Source organism: Phaenicophaeus curvirostris, chromosome Z (assembly GCF_032191515.1).
Source record: "Phaenicophaeus curvirostris isolate KB17595 chromosome Z, BPBGC_Pcur_1.0, whole genome shotgun sequence".
In the NCBI taxonomy this organism is placed as follows: domain Eukaryota; kingdom Metazoa; phylum Chordata; class Aves; order Cuculiformes; family Cuculidae; genus Phaenicophaeus; species Phaenicophaeus curvirostris.
This window is the reverse complement of record NC_091431.1, coordinates 67786183-67810016: the sequence shown is the minus strand read 5'-3', so window position 1 is coordinate 67810016 and position 23834 is coordinate 67786183. Positions and strand designations below refer to the sequence as shown.

Here is a 23834-nt window from a genome sequence, read left to right as displayed (position 1 = left end):
CAGATCCCTTTGGAGCCTCCCGACCCTCCAGCAGATCCACACTTCCACCCAGCTTAGTGTCATCTGCAAAATTGCTAAGGGTGCACTCAATGCCTTCATCCAGGTCATTGATAAAGACATTGAACAGGGCTGGACCCAGCACTGAGTCCTGGGGAACCCCACTTGTAACTGGCCTCCAGCTGGATTTCACACCATTTCCCACCACTCTCTGGGCCCGGCCAGCCAACCAGTTTTCCACCCAGGAGAGCGTTTGCCTGTCCAGGCCAGAGGTGACAGTTTCTCAAGCAGAATGCTGTGAGAAACTGTGTCAAAGGCTTTACTGAAGTCCAAGAAGATACATCCACAGCCTTTCCCTCATCCAGCAGTCGAGTCACTTTGTCATAGAAGGTGATCAGGTTAGTTTGGCAAGACCTGCCTTTCGTGAACCTGTGTTGCCTGGGCCTGATCACCCGGTTCTCTTGCATGTGCTCTATGATAGCTTTCAAGATCACCTGTTCCATGACTTTCCCTGGCACTGAGGTCAAACTGACAGGCCTGTAGTTCCCTGGATCCTCCCTCTGACCCTTCTTGTAGATGGGCACAACATTAGCCAGCCTCCAGTCCAGTGGAACTTCCCCAGTCAGCCAGGACTGTTGGAAGATGATGGCAAGGGGTTTGGCAGCTCCCTCAATACTCTTGGATGGATCCCATCCAGCCCCATAGACTTGTGAGTGTCTAGCTGGGCAAGCAAGTCACTAACTGCCTCCTCTTGGATCATGGGAGCTTTGTTCTGCTCCTCTAACTCCTGGGTGTGTAAACACAAGGAACAACTTTCCTTACTATTAAAGACTGAGGCAAAGAAGGCTTGTGGGTGGGACTTTTTACAAGGGCATGGAGTGACATGACAAGGGCGAATGTCTTTAAATTGGAAGCGGGAAAATTTAGATTAGACATCAGGAAGAAAATTCTTCACGCTGAGGGTGGTGAGGCACTGGTACAGGTTGCCCATGGAAGCTGAGGATGCCCCATCCCTGGAGGTGTCCAAGGCCAGGTTGGATGGGGCTGTGAGCAGCCTGGTCTGGTGAAAGGTGTCCCTGCCCATGGCAGGGGTTAGGTTGAGATGATCTTTAAGGTCCCTTCCAACCCAAACCATTCTATGATTCTATGAACTTGTACACAACCCAAGTTCAAAATAAAGTTTTGGGTTTGGGTGTTGGGTTGTTGAGGTTTTGGTTTGTTTTTTTTTTTAAAAAAATAAACCTTCAGATGATAAAATTCAGAGATGTATTTTGCTTGTGTTTTTCCAGAAGTGGAGTCTCCCTGGAAAAGAAGCCATGCCAAAACCCTCCATTGCCACAAGGAAGCAATGGAAGCCTTCCTACAGTCATCTTTTTGAAGGTAACTTTCAAAGTCTTTCCCATATAACAAATATACTAAATGCACCAAAACATAATTTTCTCTAAATAAAATGGTATTCATCAAATCTTCAATCTATTATCCCACATTCTCTTCTGGAATAGACACATCAATAGAACAGCATCGTCAATCAACCCGATAGATTTTGAGAGTATCCACAATGAATCTACCCTGCAATAAATTGGCTTGAGTCATTTAAAAACTCATATCTTAATGTTAGGAGAAGAAAAATTATTATTTTGATCTATTCCTCCTCCCCTTAAAGCTCCTTGGGCAAGGACTAAGCATTAAAAAGAAAAATAACCAACAGCTGTATTACAGCAATCAAGCCTAAATAAAAATGACTGATCAATCCAGAGGAGAAAATATAAAACACATCATTCCATATAAAATACACACAAAGATTTTAACTCAGAAGTTTTCAACTGTGTCAAATGTGTCACAGTAATTAAACAAGCAGACAGGGTGCCAAAACTGTAGGTAGTTAGAACACCCACATTTTCCCCCTTTCCAATCTTTCTCTCTAGATTACCAAAACATTTAAAGTTGTATCCTTTTACAAACAGTGTTCCATTAAGGTACTTACTTAGCAAGAGCACCGTAGGAAATGATGACCTAGAAACAGCTATGTGGGTTTCTCTGCTTGTATCTACAGCACCACCACAAGAATAGTGCCCAGGATTCTCTGCTCACTTCTTTCATTAGGCAGGAATTTGGAATTCCTTTTCCAAAACTACTCCCATTATAGCTCCTCCTCAGTGCATGTTGCATTACTTCTCTTGGATGAATCCCAGCTATGTTTTACTGCATCTTAGACTCCTATTAGTTCACTTCAAAAGCTTGTTTCCCTTCACAAAATAGCTGTGCCTGAAAACACATTTGCCACTTAAAAATATCGTAATTCACTGCAATTTGATCAAATGGCACTGATCAATTGCTTAGCTCAAGTTAGAAGGAAAGAAGTTTCACCAAGAGATAGTTTCTGCTGGCCATATAAAAAAACCTGTCTGACATTAACACAACTTAGTACTTTTGAAAGGTGCTGTGGAGCTGAGTGCTTCAGTTTTCACCAATTTCAAAGAGTCAAGAACACTCAGCATCAGCAGTATTAGTTTAAGCCCACGTCACATCACTTTATCTGAACATATATTTAAACAAGTAAAGCAAGCTACAAAACCAACTGAAAGCAGCAAAGTGCACAGAACAATTAAGAAGGCAGAGAATTGCCTGCAAGGGAATACCAAATCACTAACCAAGAAGATTCTCAAGCCAGTATTCCCCTAGACATGAAGGTAGGCAAACCTGTCTCTAACCCTTCTGATACTATAAGACCACCCTAAGAAGTTTCCCCGAAGTAACTTTCAGACTACATCTATCATTCTGTTCAAATCAATTCTCTTCAATGCATTGCACTAAGGAAGACTGGCTGCGATAAGGCTAACATCAATGACAGTACCATGAAAACTGAAAATTACCTCTAAAAGGGTTTGAGAAGAAAATGCTCAATATGTATTTACTATCACTCAATTTATTTTAAGCCCAAAAGAAAGCATGTTGTTCTGTAATGCTATTTCAAAGTCCTACCATTAAAAAAAATTTAAGATGTATTAATGATAAGACTGTAATATAAAACACCAGTAAGCCAGTTAAAAGAAAAGCACTTAGGGAACGAAAAAGTCATAGCATGCACTAACAGATTATCAACAGGATACTAAAAATGGGTGTAATGTTGGCGAAACAGGAAACAAGGGCTATAAAAAAAGCTTTCTGATAGCCAGCCACAGAAGAAATCTTCCATGGGAAGCAATGCAAGCTACTTAGGCAGGACAAAAATGTTTACAAAAAGATCTAAAAAATCCTGCAGTGGGTAGAAGGAGGGGAAGATGAAAAGTTTCGTCACAAAAATAGATAGAGAATGCAAGGATGAGATGAATTACCGGAAGTAAACTGGAAGCTTGGGAGAAGCCTATAAAATCGGGAGTGGTAGAGAAGGAAAAAGGTAGAGAAGTTCTTTGCCTCTAATGTTCCTGATTTTATATCATTTCTCCATTTCAATGAAAGAAAGCAATGATCCTCAAGTAGAATTAGCCACCACACACAGTGGCAATAAATATGAATTCAAAGTGGAACATCTAATAGGAAAAGTCCTTCTCTTTCCTGCAAATGGAGGATGATGACGATTCAAATGAAAATAAAAAACATAGCAAACAATATTCATAATATATGGTTTCTGCAGGCTACAGAAATCATTGCAAGGTGCTGTATACTGCAGAGTTTTATGACATTTTTTGGCTGAGTTCATGATTAGGAGATTACATAAGCTGTTTATTACTTGCTGCAGCCTATGGAGTGCAAAAAAATGAATCGGTCATTTAATTTACACTAAATTTGTACCAGACAGTAGAAAAAAGCAAAGCAACTCACTGAAGAGAAAGAAAGCATTAAAATGCTGTGACTGAGGAAACAGCACCGTTTTCCAATATTGTGTTGTATAGAGTAAAGAAATAGTTTGGTAAAAGACAATTAGTATAAAAAAGGGTCTTAAACTCTGCCTAGGCTTATGGGTTAATGCCTAGCAACAGAAACGTGTAGTGTAGTCACATGCACGCATGCATGAGCATAAGGGTTGTGGATGGACAAGGTAAGAGCTTGAGAATGACGGGGGAAGGGAGGAAAAGAACAGCAATTCCGTTTTCATGTTTCCCCAAAGTCTCAACTAGAACTAATCAAAATGAATTCATCTGAATGTCTGCAATGGCCAAAAATTTAGTCACACACAGTCTGGCTGTCCAAATGAATGGTGAGGAAAGGGCTCACATCAATCAGCTTCATCTAAGAAGATTGGCACAACTTCAACAGGGATTGACAGAGTTCAGTACTTGCCAGACTGATGAGCCAAGCACCAAGCTGAAAATGTTCTGACTATTCATAATGACATTGCAGTCTAGGGCCTTTGATTAATTAATTCAGGAACTAAAGTTTTCAGTTACTGTAAGAATACTTGAGGTAGTTGCTTCTCACTCCTTGCAGTACATGAAATACACAGCCCAGCTTTTCTGGGCAAAACCCACCACTCGAGCCTGGGTTGGTTCCCATTACTGGAATGTCTTTGCTACTACGCAGGGTTTAGTGTACACTCCGGTTCCTCCCCTCTATTTACTTTCCTACAAAATAAACAAAACAATGCAAATGTTGAGTGTCTTGCCTCTGAGAGGTTTTGCTAAATGAGCCTTCCTCAAGCCACAACAGAAACATTTGTCTTAATTGTTACTAATAATGTTATCTTTCAGCATCCTCCAAAAATCTCTGACCAACAGCAGGGCCCTTGCACAGCACTGCTAGAAATGTTACTAGGTAGCATTGTACATGCAGATAATTAACAGCTTAAAACCAAAAAAAGTTGATCATTTTATTGCATTATTGTTCAGACAGAAGAAAATTAATTTTCATTAAGATAAGACCTTTCCACTCATTCTCAGCCCTAAATCTGGTTAGAGGAAGGCAAGGTGTCTGCTTTATTAATGTATTCCAATTAAACAAAATTGACTAACACAAATAGGAAACTCAAACAAGTTGCACTGAATTTAGGGGGCTGCTGCTACACTTTCTTGGGAATCCAGTCACAACACCTGTGTTTAACAACAAACACTGAAGAGTGGAAGACACCACACAAAAGTAAGAATGAAAAAAATCCCTGGTCTTAGCTCTTTCCAAACTAAGTTATCTCACCAATATTGTCCATGTATTTGAACAGAGTACCCAATACAGACTCAATCCCAAATGCAGTTGCCATTTCTTTCTTCCAGTGTATGTTGGTTTATTTTTTTAGTAATGCTGCTTTCTAAAGTGGCACAGGAAAGCATTTTAAAGGAAGCAACAAGCTTAACAAGCAGTACAAATGAGATCCCAGATAAACTGCAGCAAGGAAGAAAAACAATGAATAAAGCGAAGAGAAGTCATTAAATTATCTCACTTCTCCAGTATTACCTTCACACCCAGGGTGCATTTATTTTTTGGAATTCCACTCGTTCAAGAATAAAGACATGCATGCTCCTTGCTGGAATAAAGTCCACCACCAACATGAATGTGGACCTTTTAAAAGGCGAAATTTTGCTATAATCAGACCTGTGCTGCTTTGATATGAAAGCAAAGAGGCTTCTCCTTAGTCTTCATGGCTGGCTAAATGGTCTTCTTGTTTTACAGTACGTCTCATGCCAGAAGACCATTCAGCCCCAAAGCACAGAGGATTCTCAGTGCAGCGGCATGAAGGGTTGCTAGAGGCCACATAAAATGAATGCCTAATAGAACTACACCTGGCAACAGAGAACACTTGCAAACTACCTGGTTCTCCACATGATAATCCATTTCTAAGGGACACACAAAGACTACAAGGTTTGTTATAATCCAAAAGGCATATTTATAGGCTCGTGGCTGTTCACAGTTTTCAATTTAGATTTAGAAAGTTTCAGCTTTGCTCTTACTGCAAATAAAATATTGCATATAGAGACTATTTTCTTCTCCTTAGCACCGGGTAGCATGACCTTTAGGACATTCTAGCTTAGTTCAAGCAATCTGGCTGCATTTCTCTCTTCCCTCATTCCTTCTCAACTGAGGGTTATATAATTCATCTTCAATTGCAAAGCCTAAGAAAGCCTACAGGTAGGAAACAGTCTACTAATCTATTACAAAGCAACAAAGGGTAAAGAACTATTTACTTCCTCTTCAATATGAGAGTGTTTAACAATGGTCTGCAGCAGTTTCTTGTATGTAATAAGAGAGTCTGCAATTCCAGCCCTTAATTTAGAAATCATCTTAAAAAAATCAGAACAACAGTCATTCCAGTGTAGGAGGACGTGCACAAGACACTCAAGGAAACAAAAAGACTGCTAATTTAAACTGAGTTATTGCAATCGAGCCAAGTCTGGATGCAAATGAGATCATCAATGACTAAAGTGAAGTCATCTCATCAAAAACACCTATACACAGGCCTGTACTCATTCCATTTCAACCATACATAGGGTGACACTTTCCATTAAACTGCTAACAGTTGACATGGAGAGGAGACTTTTAAAATCTTTACTCCCTTCTTCTACGCCGCTGTCATTGCTGTGCACTTCAGCCTCCCTGGCTCTTGGCACAGTCACCTCCATGAAAACTACAGAAGTATTGCAAATTGACTAACAAGATTAGCAAATCTGCGCTTGACTTGTTCAATAAAGTGTTGATGCATGCAGATATATTTGCCGAAATTACTTCATCCAAGCAGCATCAAATCTCACCGGAGCCCCTTCTATTTTCAGTCCCTAATCTCTAAACCTTTCTAACCTGCATATAACAAAAAAAAAAAAAAAAGGAGCTGAAAAGGAAGGCGAGGAGATAATGATGCCCGCCACGAAGGCAGCAGATCAGGCAGTGCCTCCCCCAGCCCCTGCACACACAATCAGCACCAGCTGTAGGCCAATTAAACCCAGCCGCTCACAGGTGTTCACAGAAATGACTAACACAAAAGAAATTCGCACTTCAGAACTGCAATATTTAAAAGCTTTGAGGTGGAACCAAGAAAGATAAAAGCCCGAATTAAGTTTATTGCCACCTTGTGCTTCACTCTAATGCAGGTTTTGAACAGGGCCTCCCATTGGTATTAAAAGTTGGATGAACATCTGCATTTAAAATAGAGGAAACTTAGCACGTGAAGTGCTTTTAAAACGCCAGTTGCCATAGTAGATAGGGGGCTTTAGTCTATGCACATTTATTGTTATAGTTGTATGGCAATATGGTAAAATATATTTGCCAAGTGGGCAATACAAACTCGACTCTAAGTCAACATAATATGCTAGATTGCTTAGATTTTCATAAATATTTTGGTGCTTATTTTCCCTAAACATAACTCTCATTTCCCAAAATAACAATTTCTTTAATTTTTAATGAGAACAAAACCATGGTAAGATCTTATCATGCTCTCTTACATTCAGATTAAAAACCACAAGAGGGTAGAAAAAGGAAAAGAGAGGCAGGCCCCTGATAACTCTCCATGTTCTCTTAAATGGTCAAATGACAGGAACTATCCAGTAAGTGAATTCTCTCCCTCCCTCCACAGAGCAGCAAACAAAGTATCTGTAAAATGAATTTCACTTTATGGTCGAATACCAAAAATATGTATACAAATTAACATCCAAATGTCTTTAATTCCCATGATATGTCTATTAAGCAGCAATTCTCCATGAGGCTGTTTAACTATCCAAACAGCAGCCTAAAATTATCATCTCTATAAGCTTTCCATAACTTATCACTCCATTCCTATGAAAAACCATTAATTTTGGCCTCTCTCTATCTTGGTCTCACAGGAAATATTCTGCAAAGGGATGTAATAAAAATGTGATTTCTGCCATCATTTCATTAAAATTCTCTGTTAAATTTCTATCTGAACAGTGTACATAATATAAAAAACTCAGGGCTCTTATTAATGGTGCTGTTCCTTATGATACGGACTTTAAAAAATAATGAAGACCATTTCTTACTTGTAAGAATATTGTTCATTTTTCATTCCTATTAAAATTTAATCTGGTAGTTGTTTAAAAATGTTTAAGTTTCATTACATTTCAACATCTTAAGAAGAGGAAAGAGCTACCAAGTTCATGAGCAGGAGTGCTGTCACTCATCTGTCTCTTCCACTGATATCGCAACAGTAAATCACTCAACCTACCAAGATACCAATTTGCAACAGTTTACAACTTGCCCATCTCATGAAAGTGCTGTGAGACAACGTTTTCTGAAGAGCCTCAGCTCCATGGATGCAGGATGGTAGAGAACAGAGGACCACATTACTTCCTCTATATTTGAAGTTGCAGGAAAGGGGTTTGGGAGGTTTTGTTTGGAGTTGGTTTGTGGTGTGAGGGGTTTTTTTGTTTGTTTGATTTGATTTGGGAGGGAGGCAGTGGGTAATTTTGCAAGATTTAAGCAAGCTGAAATCAATGTGGAAAATTGTGGTCAATACACCCTAAAAAACACATTACAAAGCCACGGGATCTCCAATATCAGAGCATTCTTAGCAACCACCCTGCTGAGATGCAAAACAGAATTGCCTTTTTGAAACTCGAGAATCAAGTTGTGCAGAAGCACAACCTAGTTCTCAAAAGTGGAAATCATGCAGCTCTCCCCCCGGCCTTTCATAGCAACACCAGGTTATTTCACATTTTAAGAGCTTTTTAGATGGTACTAGCAGTCCAAGCTTAAACAATCTTTGCTCTGCTTCCTTACCCCTAAATACACAGTGGTGAGACAGCGTTCCACACAGGTACTGTGGAGTTCCACCTACTCCACTGCAAGGGTACCTTGCATGGGCCACATTCCTGCACTCACCTCAGCAGTGCTCAATGCACTTAAATCAAGGGAATTAGACGTTTTGTGGCAACACTGAGTTAAACAAGCTGACAGTAACCCACCAAGAAAACTAAAATTAAACTACCAGAACTAGGACATGCATCTCTCTACAAACATTTTGCTTAAGCACTTTCTACAATCAGGTCTTTTATTCAAGCGTCTAATTTTAGACATCTAAGTATAAAAATTCTGGCCCATACATTTAATAGAAGCGTGCGATTGCCAAGCTGAGAATGTTATATCTAATTTTAGTTTTTCTTTGCGTACTTGTTTTTTCGCACAATTTCTGCAACTGAATAGAAAAATATCTGTGATATTTTCTGGACCATATTCACAATACTCATTTTAGCCGTTGCATTTTGAGTAGTTATAAAGCTTACTCCAATGAATTAGAGCTGTTTCATTATTCCCACTGAGACCAAAATTTCATTCTCTGCAATCAAAGTACTTTCTGGTAATTTTTTTTTTAGTCCTGAAAATATTTCTATTAAAATTAATGTTAATACATTGCGATCTGCGCACATCCTAAATTAGAAACTTACACTTCCCTGAAAGTCTTCCTTTTAGATCTTTTTATGCAATTATCATCTGGCTATTGTGCTACAGGCAAATTTTCGAATTTTCTTCCTCACGTAGAGGGTTTCATGATGGATATATTGATTTAAACGAGTTTCATTACTACTAATGCTCTGCTAAATTTTAAAGACAACACAATATTGAACAGAATAATATGTTCTATTAATAAGCATGCTATTGAAATACTGAGTAGATTTATTGCATTTGGATGTTCAAATAAACACTAAGATCATTTTCTATTAATCACCTCCTGTCTAAAAAGATGACTGAAATGGGATTTGATTTTCTAAAAAAGTAATAAAAACAATGAAAACTCATTCGAAAAATTAACCAATGGATTTTAATCAAAAAGAGTATTCTCTAATCAGATGTGTTTGGGCCTTGTTGAGAGCAATAGTAATTACCACAGGTACAAAGGACATTTAAAGCCACTGGCTGCAGCAACACTTTGAGGAAAGAAGTTTAAATAGAGATTCAAGCTCTGTTTTGTAAATGAAACAGCACAGAGATGGCAAAACTTTAAGTCCACGCTGCAGAGTGCTTGGCTCCTGCACGCATACTTAAGCTGGCTCGGGAACCAGGAGCTAAGTATCCATGTCAGTGCAGTATCTGCTCGAGCCTGCTAATTAAGCTTGCTGAGAATAACTAATTACTGATGCAGCTCTACTGCTTCTGGGAGCTGAGCTAATACCACTATGCGGTACAACACACCAGCCCATTTGGAGCGGGTTCAGGTACCCGACCAAAGCAGGGCACAAGCATGCCCTTAAGTAATTCATTTCTGATATCAAACAACAAATAAAGATTCTGTTTCTTAAGCAGTGACCCAGCATGTAATCTCCCACAGGCTCCCTCTTTTGTGCTTCATCTGCCACATATGGAAAACACTCTCAGAAGAGTGCCTGAGCAGGGAAGGACTTACTGAAAGACAGGAAAATAAGCACCTTCTGATTGCCAGCGTAACTGCGACTGAGGGTTTGCACACACTGAAATCTTCTTCATTAACTCAGCAACAAAGCATCCTCATTTCCTGCATTTTTGATTGCCACAAATATCGTACTAAGTGCTCAGGTTAAAAGAGAATGCTTTAAGCCATTTTCCAGTACGGATTTCATGTGCTATAAAACATCCGCTTCCTATCTTGCTCTAACAGTTCTCCATAAGAATACTGCTAAAATTACATAGGAATCCAAGCTGAGGGAAAAAAGCAAGATTGTAATCAGAATAGAAAGTCCTGCTAGGGCTAACAACAACTGCCAGTTACTACTGCTAGAAGATAACTGCGAGGCAGGCACAGAGCACTGCTGTGCACTCAGCAAGCACATAGGGCAATATGCTTCTGTGGTCATCCTGTCTTTCCATCTCTGCTATCATCACCACATGTTTTCTTTCCTTTCTCTTGTCTGCACCCCAAACCATAAGCTTTTCAGGGCAGAAACTGTGTTTTATTTACATGTACAGCACCTGCCTAAATGATCCAAGATTGACGACTATGGTGCCTCCATTTCCCAGCATCTCTGCAACAAAATAAATATACTAGAAAATCTCTGAATTTTGTTTCTAGTTTATTACCTCAGTTCACAAAGCCTGGCAGTTCTCTCTCCGGTTTGTACACGTGTTGAGGCTTGGGACCCTGTCACTCAGAACAGTGCCATGCTAGCAGCAGAACACCACCGGCTCCTTTGCCAAAGTGCTACATGTCACTGCTTGCCTGCTTAGTACAGAGCCTGTGTGCTGGTGCAAGCATCAAGCTGTGCTTCTGCAAAATCACAGCATGGGCCAAAAGTCTCTATCTTCCTTTAATATTCATGCTACACCTGAAAGAATGGAGCTTGAGCTTCTAAGTCCTATCATAATACAAACAACTACAATAATTTTTTACAACCTGTCACTTCTGCTTGCACACACAGTATGGCCTACAAAAGGTTATGCATATAAAATTGTTAGGTTACAGTTATTATGTTGTTAGAAAGAGCATTTTAAGAGTGTTTGAGGAATGAAAGGACTTCCTTTTATTAATATTTCAGTAAAACTATGACAGCGTAGTACTTGCTTCTCATGTAGAAAAAACTCATTTCAACCCAGTAATCCAGCATAACTCCATCCACAAATCCCAACATGTGTCCACAACCTTAAAGACATAAAACTGGGCCATGGTCAAACTCTACCTCAGTTTTTGCTACTTAGCAGAGAACTTCCACTGCCTAGACAAGTTCTGTAATTACAGCTATGTGGAAATTTGTCTGCCACATGTAAAATCTTTATAATCCAAATACTGACTAAGTGTGTTTTTTGAAATGTTCCTAACAATTACTGTCATTCTGGAGGACCTCTTATTGGCCTGTGCAGCAAACTGTCTACTTTTTTTTTCATTCATTTTACTCCCTGCCCACATCCCCTCTACAGCCTACCACCAAAGAAGTGGTTTTGGTTTTTTTTTATTAAATGCACTCACCTTCAATGGACAGCTAAATTTGGTAAACTTATGACACCCACTGTGCAGGAAAGGTATAAACTTCCCCTTACTTGCAAAGTAAACGTCAGAGTTCCTTCTAAGTTTGAGAAATACCACCTCAGGATCTCCACAAAGCCCTTTAACCAACATTACATGCACTTACAGATAATCTTCATAATGCTTATCTGGGAAGATTATCCTCGCAAGAAACAATAACCTGGATGAATTCTTCTTCTCCTGGGAGCTTCTACTGACAAAGCATTACCATAGTCCATAAATACCATCAACAGAGCATGGCTACATCACCTCCCAATTCCTCTGCTTGAACATATCTCCCTGTTTCCACCCTTCACCTTTTACTTATTCTAGTCTTATATTCCTGTTTCCCACATTTACTGTCAATCTCAGACAATGATTTCTGCCACAAACAAGTTACAACGAGTGCACTACGTAAACATTATGTAAATGTCAGAGGTCTTCTCCTTATTTTCAATCATTCTCTATCTATATTGCCTTATTGAGTGCATTATTTGCACATTATTATTATCCCTCTTCTCACTTATGTCCTAAAATAAGGTTTAGGAATTAAGTTAATAAAAGAAACGAGGATTAAGCACACCAGGTCTCACTAACATACTGAGTCTTTCATAAGTCACTCAAGTTTCTTCCATGTGCTCATCCTTAAGAGGCACAGCCTTCTCAGTCAGCATGCTTCAGGAAGCCTTCCCCTGACCCAACCCCTCCCTGTGCAACTGACTGGGATAGTAATGGAGCTGACCAAGTACCACTACCAGCTGCTAACACTTTTAATTCCACAGACAGGCACAATTCAGGCACATTACTACACAGTTTGGTCAGATGTGAAAACACAGGTTCTCACCTTAGGTTCTTAGGCTTATTTCTGAATAAAAGGAGAAGAAGCATTTCAAAGCCGCAATCTGAGGAGAGTAACAGCGCCGCTGGCATTTAAATGGTTTGCCCTTTTGCATGAGCGCTTCTTATCGCTATTTTATATCTCATAAGCAGGAAAAAATTAACAGACTTGATTCACCACACTTACTTCAGCACAACTGTGCTCGTTTCAGTAGAGGGCTTTGGTGCAAAGGAGTAATGCCATCATGAATGATGACTTTGCACTCATGGTTCCACACAAAGAACTTGAAAAGCTCTACAACCATTGGTGGGAAGCACTGTTAACTTCAGAGTACAAATAGCAAACTTAGGCACAGAAAGCCAAAGTAATTATCCAAAGGTCAAAGAGTGAGTCAGTAATAGATGCAGGACAAGAAGCCACTTATATTCACTCCCAAATTCTGTAATGGACCATCACCCCTTTACTGCAATGAGGTTTTAAGTCTAAATCACTGAGGTCACTGAAAACTTTCTGCATGCAGATTGTAGTGAAGCCACCCTACAGGAAAGCACTGACAAAGGAAGGTGCTTAATGAATTTTTAAGCAGTCCTTATGTAAGGATACAGCATTCCAGGAGGACGTGAGTAGAGAGGAAGCTTGCTCGGGAAGCCCTGTAACGCGGCTGCAGTGACAAATCATTAGTCCCAGAACACTGCTCAAGGAAATGTAATGCTGCCGTTTTCCAAATGCTGGGTTATAAAACCTTTCACACATACAATATTTAAAACCATGAATTACCTTCAAGAATGTATCCAAACATCTAACAGTATCAAGTCATGCTAATGGTTATCTGTTTATAGGTCAGAAGGGCAGTAAATTATTGCAATGGGAAGTAGTAAAGCCTGCATTGTATCTGGTTGTGCTGTTTAACAGGTGATAGTGAAAAAGTAGGTGATGCATGGAAACTTCAAGTTTTTATAGCTCCTGTCTCAATCTGTATTCACTTATATAAAGATGTCACATTTTTAAACATTTAAAAGTCAAATTGTCTGGAGAATAGATTCATATAAAATTTATTTTCAGAAACCGATATTTAGCCTACTGCTATCAGAGTTGATTGCTCTTATGTATAAGCTTTATTCAAGTTTCTACAGGTTTGAAAATACAAAGACTGACATTTCAGATCCCATACTCAAGTGTGTCATTAACCAGAAATTGAAATGGGAACATTTCCACTTTCTCAGAAATACTCAGTTTGTTAGGGTGATAACTGCGTTAACTGCTTTTGAGTTTTTGGGAAGCTACTAAATATGACTCTACTTCAACACAGACAGGAAGGAGGAGTCACAATGGCAGAAGAAAAACCCTGAATTGGTGCCTTACCCAGCACAATATGCCCCAAGAATTGAACAGTTTCAAAGCTCTGCCAAAATAGCTATTTGTAAGTGGCTAATGGCAAAAAATGTTTTATTCTGTTTATGTCAAAGACATGTTTGTCAGGCGCTGGACAGCCAGACAAATCAGGGTCTAATTAGTTCAGTCAATTCCTCCAGTTTTATCCTTTCAGTCTACATTGAGTTATTAAAGCATCAGAAATAAAATGCTACTGAGGCAGTAATAAGGGACATAAGATGTCAGAACTCTATTAACAATGGCATTTTCAGGAAGAAATGTAAATACAAAAATCAAATTTATGCAAGAAATACATATCAGTAAGTAACACTCAATATAATCATCCTGTATTTATCTTTAAAGCAGCTTTCATCTCCAAATGATTTTAAAAAAAATGCTTCAATACATCACCATCGTGACTTCTTTGGAACAGTGACCATCATTCAGATTCAGACGCCTACCTAGTATAATAGGATATTGGTCCCCAACCCAAATACTACAGTTGTACAAATAACGCTATGTGAGTAATAATTTATTCCACCCTTGACATTTAGCCAGCTCAGAGAGAACGTGTGACAGTTAAGCAGTTTCAAGATAAAAAGAACCGGAAAATGCCACATTCAACTGAAATGACAGGAAATATTTAGGTAGACAGAATGTAATAAATTTGGCAGACTTACAGGAGTTTAATTGTCCCTTTGTGGAAATGGATAAGTACATGCAAAACCCATAACCATGAGGACCAGTTTCTAGGAGGAGGAGGGGTGTCTAAATCTTCATTAGTTCATTATGACCATCACAGAAAGAAGATTTCCACATCCCATGGCTGTTATGGTTGTGTTGGTGGCAGTGCCTCCCAGCTCTGTGCCTGGCTTCCTGCAGGCACCAAGAGGAGAGCAGGAGAGAGATGGATTTAACAGATGGCCCACTTGGTGGATAAGGAATTGGCTGGATGGTTACATTCAAAGAGTTGTAGTCAACGGCTCAATGTCCAAGTAGAGATCAGTGGCAAGTGGCATTCCACAGGAGTCGCTATTGGGACCAGTTACTTCAACATCTTTGACAGAGGCATGTCGAGCAGGATTGAGGGCACGCTCAGCAAGTTTGCTGATCACACGAAGCTGTGTGGTATGGTGGACGCTGGAGGGAAGGGGTATCATCCAAAGGGACCTGGACAGGCTTGACAGGCGGGCCTGTGCAAACCTCATGATGTTCAACAAGGACAGACAAGGTTCTGCACCTGGGTCAGGGCAATCCCAAGCATAATTGCAGGCTGGGCAGGGAATGGATTGAGAACAGCCCTGAGGAGGACGACTTTGGGATGCTGGTGGATGACAAACTCAAGGTGACCAGACAATGTGCACTTGCAGCTTGGAAAACCAATCATACCCTGGGCTGGCTACATCAAAAGAAGCATGACCCACAGGTCAAGGGAGGTTATTCTCCCCCTTTACTCTGCTCTGGTGAGACCCCATCTGAAGCCCCGGATCCAGCTCTGGTGTTCCTAACAACGTAGGACAAGGAGCTGTTGAAGCAAGTCCACAGGAGAGGCCACAAATGTCATCAGACATTTGGAGTACCTCTCTTATGAAGAATAGGATGAGAGACTTGAGGTTGGTCAGCCTGGAAAACAGAAGGCTCTCGGGAGACCTTACAGTAGCCTTCCAGTACTTAAACACTGCCTGCAGGAAAGCTGCACAGGGACTCTTTATCAGGAGTGCAGGGATAGAATGAAAGCTAATGGTTTTAAACAGAAAGAGGGGAGGTTTAGATTAGCTATTATGAAGAATTTCTTCACTCTAGGGGTTGTAAGGCACTGACACAAGTTGCACAGAGAAGTTGTGCATGTCCCATCTGTGAAAGCGTTCAAGAACAGTTTGTACACCAATCGAGCAATCTGGTCTAGTGGAAGGTGCCCATGGCGGGGGGTGGGGCTGGAACCAGATTATCTTTAAGGTGCCTGCCAACCCAAACCACTCCATGATTCTATGATTTAATACATGCACTAGACCACAGACAGGTAACCAGGCTGTTCTAAACCATAATTACATGTAATATGTATGCAGTCTTGCTCTAAGTGCCACAGATGCACAGTCTGTGCTGATGCCACCTCACCAGATACATTCTGCTTATACAGGGAAATGAGTCCAGCTGAATCAAGAGATTTACGACTTTGTCCTATGGTGGATAAAATCCCAGGAGAAGAGTCCTTATGAACTTCAAATGGAAAACTGTACATCAGAAAAACTTTAAGTTTGAACTTATTGCAGCACAAAATGGAAAATTCAAGCTAAATCTTAGGGTATTCAGAACTAACTCGAAGAGATATTTCTGCAGGCAATCATCCTGGTACAGACAGATAACGAATTCCCACCTTCTTAGCTGAAAGAAAATTACAGCCCTGGCTCTCGTGAAAAATCTTTCTGACATACAAAGACCAATCTAAAGTACTCCGAACTGATAATCACCTGGCTTTCATTAAATAAAGACACTTCTAATTAAACAACCTGATCAACGCACAAAGTATGTGCTTTGTAGGCAAGAGATGGTACATAATTTATCTTTCAAAATAATAATCACTAATATCACACTACTTGGAATTTAAACTGATGAATAAACATATTTAGGTTATGAAGTCCTAGACTAGTCTACAGCGTCTATTCATTTCAATAGCAACTCTAATATTTTCCAGTTTAAGAAACAGGGTTCTACTTGTCAGACTATTGCTACTGGCCCAGAAGCATTTTCACTTTTTACCAAAAATAGGTTCTCATGGGATGATCTTTCTTTTAGAATAGAGTTGGTAGGGAGAGAATGCAGAATAGTCACAGAAAGTGCAGGCTTGAAGGAAACTCTGACAGTTACCTGGGCCAAACCTCACCAAAACAAGGCCACTTTTGAAGTTACACTTAGTTGCGTGTTCAATTAGGCTTTGAAAGTCTCCAGCGCTGGCTTTCAATAAGTCAGGAACTTCAGAAATATAATTTTGGTCACAACATACAGGATCTGCCACACTAAAAGAAATCGGACAAGTCTGATAACAGGAAATGGTGAATCAAGGAGGCAGCAGGATGCAACAAACCAATTTCCAAGAGTCCTTACTTCCAAGGCCAAGGATAGCGGAACCAAAGGGCATAGGTCAAATGGACTATACAACTGAAGTGCCACCACACATACACGTAAGGCAACTGGGATGTTTGCACTCCTAATGGCTGTCAGTAAACAGGTCCACTAAGTGAAGGGTAGAAGAGAAGCTTTGTTCCTCAATGCCTGTAGCATAACACAAAATAACTGAAAGTGCAGTCTTATGAAGCCTTGCATTCACTGAAGAAGCCTCACTCTCCCTTCAAAGGCAAATCGAAAGGATGCTGCTGAGTATGGCCACAATGATCTCTCCCAAGAGCCATTACCAGGGTTATACTGAAGAAATTGCAATATGTGATCTAAGAGTTTGTAAAGTGCTTCTCAAGGACAGCAGTCCTGCTATGAATTTCTTAAATTCTCATAAAGAACCAGAGATATTATTTCACAATAGTAACAATATCAGAAGTCTACAAGGCCAAGAGAGTATTTTGCTGGAAAGGAAGACATTGTCTTCTTTCCAGATTTATTCCTAGCAGAAAAAACACATACCAGAGATGAGTGTCCACCTAAGAGAAAGATTTCAACAGAAGGGACAATTTTTAAAACCAAGTGGATGAAAACAAAACAAGCACCTTCACAGAAAAGAAAATCAAAAGAAGCTAAGGAGACTAGAGACAAAGCTGATTAAAGACCATAGAACAAAGAGACAGTGAACTGCCACAGATCTCTGTTAAGCAGTGAACTGCTCAGACCTCACTAAAGCAGTGAGCAGAGAGTAGAGCACTTATCACCACAAATACAGCATCATTCACAGCATGCAAGAAGACCAGCTTTCACGGGAGCCAAATAGCTCTACTATGGCACACATTTCCAGAGTACTGATTGCAGGTGGAGTTCTGTAGTGAATGTTAGCAATAAGCAGATATTTCAATACTGATGTTTCCTTTTCATTTAAATATTTATGTCCATCTGCACTGCTGTTTGGTATTAGCATTTTTAGAAAAGACAGGTAAATTAACTACAATTTCATAACCTAGAGATGAAAGGAAAAAACATCATTTTTCTTCATCCTATTACAACATAGTCTACTCCAGACCACCCTAAGTTTGAAATATCATTGCTAATCACTTTGAATACACATGAAGAAGCACCCAAAACCTGACACTCTCAGTAGAAAACAGAATGAATAAGGACAAAAACATTATCACCCTTTTACAGATAAGAGAGGCACAGAGAGAGATCAGAGGATTTGCCAAAAGTATCACACAGGTAAGGCAAGGCTATTCCCGATATTTACTCATGCTAAAATTCTGTCTCTGTCTGGCTTTGTAAAATTATTCCAATACCCCTGGGTCCACAGTAAATTAGTTCTTTATTTATTATCCCAGTTCTCAAGTATCTTTCAGATGGGCTCATCCATTGTTCCCGTACAGCTGGGTAAACAGACAAAGTCAATTCTATCATGCAGGTTTACCTTATAGCATTCAAAACCCTTTGCATATGTGGGATTTTTTTCTTTAAGCAAGCTAAGAATGTGTTTAAAGGTGACCTGTACTGAAAGAAAAAGAGGAATAGGGAAGTCTGGAGACAACCAGAAAGGAAAGGGCTTCTGCAGATTGACTTGTTTCAATTATCTTTTTCGAAGGTAAAAAAATAAATCAATTAACCAATGTTTGAAGCTTTACTATCATCCTTATTAAGGCAAAAAATGACAATGATATGGACAAGAATTTTAGTCACTGACATGAAAAAAAAGTGAGGCTTTCTAGTCCTTGCAAGAAAAGGCTTCCTTCATACTTCACTATGAAATGGCACTGCAACTGTGTCAACAATTTTTAAGATGAACAAGTGATTAAAGAGAAATAGTAGCATTAAAAAGTAAAATAAAATCAGCATCCCCCTAAAAACTGATGATCTTAAGATATTACAGTCTTCCCAAAGCAGACTGTGTCTTTTAGTATGGTTGCACAGTGCTTAGCAGACAACAGTACCACTTTCCTGATCATAACCTTGGGAACAGGAACACAGATATCCCATTGAAAACATTCCATTCTGTCTACAGTCCCACTCCATTTCTACAGGGGGAGAGGGGAAGAACCGAAGCTTAAAACACATACACAACAATAATCTATGTTAATCAAGGGAATTAGCAGATGTGTTGGTAATCTTCCACAAATAAGAAACAAAAGCTTCCAGCTGTACTTATAAATTCAAAGATTAACATTAATAGGCAATACTGAGACTACAGGTACTATCATTCTTTTAGGTGAAGCAGCTCAAGAATTCCAGTCCTGCAGAAACTCAGCTGTCTGTCCAGCTGCTGTGACTCAAGTCCTACCCTAAACTGTATAACATCCAGATGCGTCAACCAGAAACTTGCCAAAGTAAACTGGATTCTTGCCACTGTTTGAGATGGCAGTGAAACAGAGGTTGTAACTAGGCCAGACCTGATTACCAAAAACAAGGGCAATTTTCTTTACATCTCTGTGTAAAGCTTCTGAAAATGGCAAAAACTGAACATTTGGGAGATGCAGAAAGAACATAAAAAAATCATTTTTGACAGGAGAGGTTTAACTACATTTTAATATGGATGGTATTTTCTATTAAATACTATTCATATTAGTTCCCTACCTTAATTGCGGTGACTTGTTATTAAAGTATTTAGTTCAGTAGAGCTCTTCACTTCCTTTACACAAGAGCTATCTCTTTGAATCTGCACAAGTCAACTTTAGTGACCACTTTAATATTCACTTTACAATTAATGCTTCTTTTTATGGGTTGGTAGAAGGTAAACCAATTTCAGTTCAGCTTCTAGGTATTGAATTTATTATAAAAAGTTATGTACTTAAAACTCCTATAATGAAACCAGAGGCATCATGAGATATTAACCTAGAGTTAATGCTGAGAAGGCCAGTTTGAATAATTCAATTCATGTCACCTTAAGTATCTTTTCAAATGGAATTAACTTTATCTCACAAAAAAGGGAAGCTCCATGTTCCAGTTACTGATTATTGACTCCACAAGAGTTCTGTCTTAAATCATCTCGCCACCATCTTCCCAGCAATTTTATTTCACTACTACCAGAACACTTCTTCAAATTTTGAGGGCTGACTTTTGTTATAAAGAAGCAATATTAAGCAAAAGGAAAATGTGATTGCAGAATTATTCTACTGTTAGGTGATGCAAAAATAGGCAAGAGTTAGCACCAAAGCAGCTGCAATAGTTCAGTACAGCCACAAGCCAGGGCTGCATTTCAGCCGCATGCACACGGCTACTGCAGTCCTTTTCCTCTGACAGAACTCCATCTCTTTTTGCAAAAACGCTATATATGTTTAAGGCAGTTTTCTTGCCCTGTTAATTGTCTCATTCTAACATAAAGTGCTACATTTAAACACTGTGGGGAAGTGCTTTCAAATACCTGTCTAAGCCCAGGAGAAAGTGATGGCTCATTATCAGCATTATTGTACAGTAAGGAGGGAGCCAGACAGGTGAAAAGCAGGTGATATTAGGATACAGGTGTTGCTTTAGAAATTAATCAAAACAAACAACTAGGAAGAAAAAGATAAAAATTAACAGGAATAGGAAAGAAGAGCTCACAACCAGCAGAACAAAGAAGTATATCAGTACAGGGTATAACTCTGCAGTCTCGTGTTCTTGCAAGACACAGGAAAATCAGAACAGCATCTCACAGTGAAGCGCAGATGCCCTGGTAACACCAGCAGCCACCTGACACAGGAAACGCTTTTTACCTCTCCTAGGCAGTTCAAAGAAGTGAAAAATAGGCAGCAAGCTAATATCTATTGATTCAAAGCCAGACATATCCAGGATTTTCTTAGCCCATTCAAAAAACAAACAATAGGGAAAAGATTCCAAATGGATCAGGATTCAAACAAATCTCAGGAAGACTTACTTCAGCCTAATATTTAAACAAGGTGACTTTTTTTCTAAGTCCACCTTAAAACAAAAGGTAGAGAGAGCATTAAAGCTTCAGCAGGTCAAAGAGAGCTAGCACGGGCAGCACTTAGAGCAGGAGGAAAGTTTTCTGGGTCTGGCACCCTCCCAAATCTTACTTCACAAAACTCCCTCCCTGCTACATTCCCCTGTGGCACTCCCCATCCAGGAACACACCAGAATGCAAGCCCTATACCTGCCTAAACACTGTGGTAAAACAACACTCAAGCAAAAGAAAAAGAGACCTATCACGACCCTAACAGCTCACAGTTCAAGTATTAAGACACGAGACAGAACATCAGCCACAAAAAAGGTGTGTGAATATAACACAACAATCCAACAAGAAGCAACACAGTGACTTCTCTTTGGCTTTGATAGCTATCACATCAAGGAGGGTCAGGGAAAGAGCCAAGACAATGAAGCAGTCCTACAAATCTGAAAGAAACATAGCATGAAGTGCTTTTTTGGGAAAAAAAGGTAACAATTTATACAGCCAAATGATAAAAACGGCTGTATGCCTACCAGCACTGACAGAAGAAGAAAACTGAAGAAAAAGGCTAGAAACATTAGAAATATTTTACAAGCTACAAGAAAACACAGTTGAAACACATTTGATAGGCTTTAACCTATGCTTATAAAGCTTTGCACAGGGCAAGAGGGCCAGGGTAATTTCAGACCCGCTAGGCTGGAGCTGCAGACCAGGTAACTGTAAATAAAATGTCCAGGCAAACCTCACTATACTATCTGCATTTGCATTGGTGAGCAAAAAAACCTTTCAGTATAGAGAAAAAACCTAATAGGATCAAAAAAAAGCTTGACAGAAGTTTGCACAGGAGACAGAAAACAAGTTCAGAGAAGTCTCTTATGTACATTGATACAGTAGGAGATGAACATGCTGTACCATCAGATGCTGTTTTGACAGCTAATGGGCTGAAGGTTTTCTATTACCTGCTTCTACGTTTTAGCACTGTAGATGTGATGACACCAGATACCTTTATACTAGGTGCTAACCAAGTACATATGTGTATTAAAGTTGAAAGGATGAAGGTGAAAGGTTAAGCACGGCAAAACCTGATCGAAGTATTAGCATCATTCCAAACACAGCTGCCATGGTGCTGTTGGACTATATGTGCTCCTCTGGATTCTTTTCCCACGGAGATCCCCAGAAAGTTGCATATTACAGGCAAGAACACAGGCATCATCCATTCTCAGAGAAAAAAGTTCTTTGTTTGAACTCAATGACATCAGAAAATGGATGGCAGATAAAAATACAAAAGAAAGGAAATGAAATGTTTATAAAGGCTAAAAGCCTGACAAACAGCTCAATGTCCAACAACATATTTTACAAAAAAAACCATCAGCAGGATAAAAAATGATTCCTGATGCCGATGAAGTCAGAGAAGTATTGCTACCTGTTCCCTGAACAGAATTAAAAATGCACTCTTTCCTTCACAGGCTCCTGAGAAGAAGGAATTGCCTGTTCAGTTTTGTTTGTAGGGAGCCACTCAGAGGCCAGAATCAGAGCACCTCTGGATATTCTGTGCTGATGACTTTACTTTTAGCCCTATTATTAAGCCTAAGATCAAGCACCCAGCCTAAAAAAAAGGCATAGCTTTAGGTAGGATAGACTCTGGAGATCTGCAGATGTAAGCCACCTAAGGAGAATAGCAGGTAGGGACATTAGGTAGAGAACTTGCATAAGTAGCCTTCATTTCCAGGGTGTAATCTGCTATCAGCAGGGATGCAAACCAAGTACCTAGCTATCAGAAAAAAATCTCAAGCAACCATGTTTTCAAACCTTTGCCCATGTACATCTGAGAAACATTTTACCACTTAATTTCACACATATCTCTAGTCAACATTTTCTGGTTTGGTGGGTTGTTTTTTTCCTGCATATATAATTATAGGGCTTCTATGAACAGCTTAAATCAGATGGGCTGACTTACAGGCTTGTGAAAGCACTTATTGACCAAATACATCATCTGTAATGTCCTTTTCAATCATCAAAAGCCACAGCGATAATTTAAAAGGCTATATCTATAGCAATTGCAATTATTTTACTGTTTAAGAACCAGAAGGACAGAAAACAGAAAAGCATCTTAACTTTTTCCTTAGCAAAGGCAGGGATTCTTATGATTCCTATTCCATCACAGCATGGCCAATTAACTTCACTCATTTTATTGATCCAGAACTTAGGTGGTGTTTGTTTTCTTGCAATCCATGTATGAAGGAAAGGACTCTAGGAAAGCCAGTCATAAACCAGTATTCAACACTGTATAGGGCAAGACAATGCATCTAAAGTCACAGTTCTAGTAAAAGAGAAAAGGGCTTTCAAAGATGTCACTAAAAAAGGAGATGGGAGACGAGCTTACCTTCTGCTCCTTTTCCTTGGCAGCACTGAGTTCAGAAAGGGAGAGTGATAGTTTTTCCTGCTGCTCAGCTAGGTACTTCTGATAAAGGCTCAAAAGTTCCTGGCATTCTCTGTACTGCTGCTGCAGAGGTGAGACATCAGAAGTTAAGGGAAAAATACTCCTCAGTGAATAGTTAAGAGTCAAATATATACCAACTTGCTCCATGTAAATCTGATTTAGATCCATAAGAGTTCAATTTAAAAACAGATACCGCATGTTTGAGTACTGCCTAATAATGATAAATCTGCCTAGAGATACACGTTCAAGTACAATCTTCTTTCTACTCAGAGTGTGGAAAAAGAATTGTACCAAATTCTTTTATCATTGGAAAAGGGAC

The 23834-nt window shown here is 39.5% G+C and overlaps 1 protein-coding gene across 3 annotated transcripts in view; it reads right to left on the bottom strand.

Annotated features, from left to right (window-relative positions):
• Positions 1 to 23834, bottom strand: part of KIAA1328 (KIAA1328 ortholog) — a 176992-nt gene that overhangs the window by 84118 nt on the left and 69040 nt on the right. For all 3 annotated transcript variants that reach the window (XM_069880923.1, XM_069880925.1, XM_069880924.1), the window contains exon 6: positions 23459 to 23586. In XM_069880923.1, coding sequence (XP_069737024.1) covers positions 23459 to 23586 — 128 coding nt within the window. The remainder of the gene's footprint in view (positions 1 to 23458; positions 23587 to 23834) is intronic.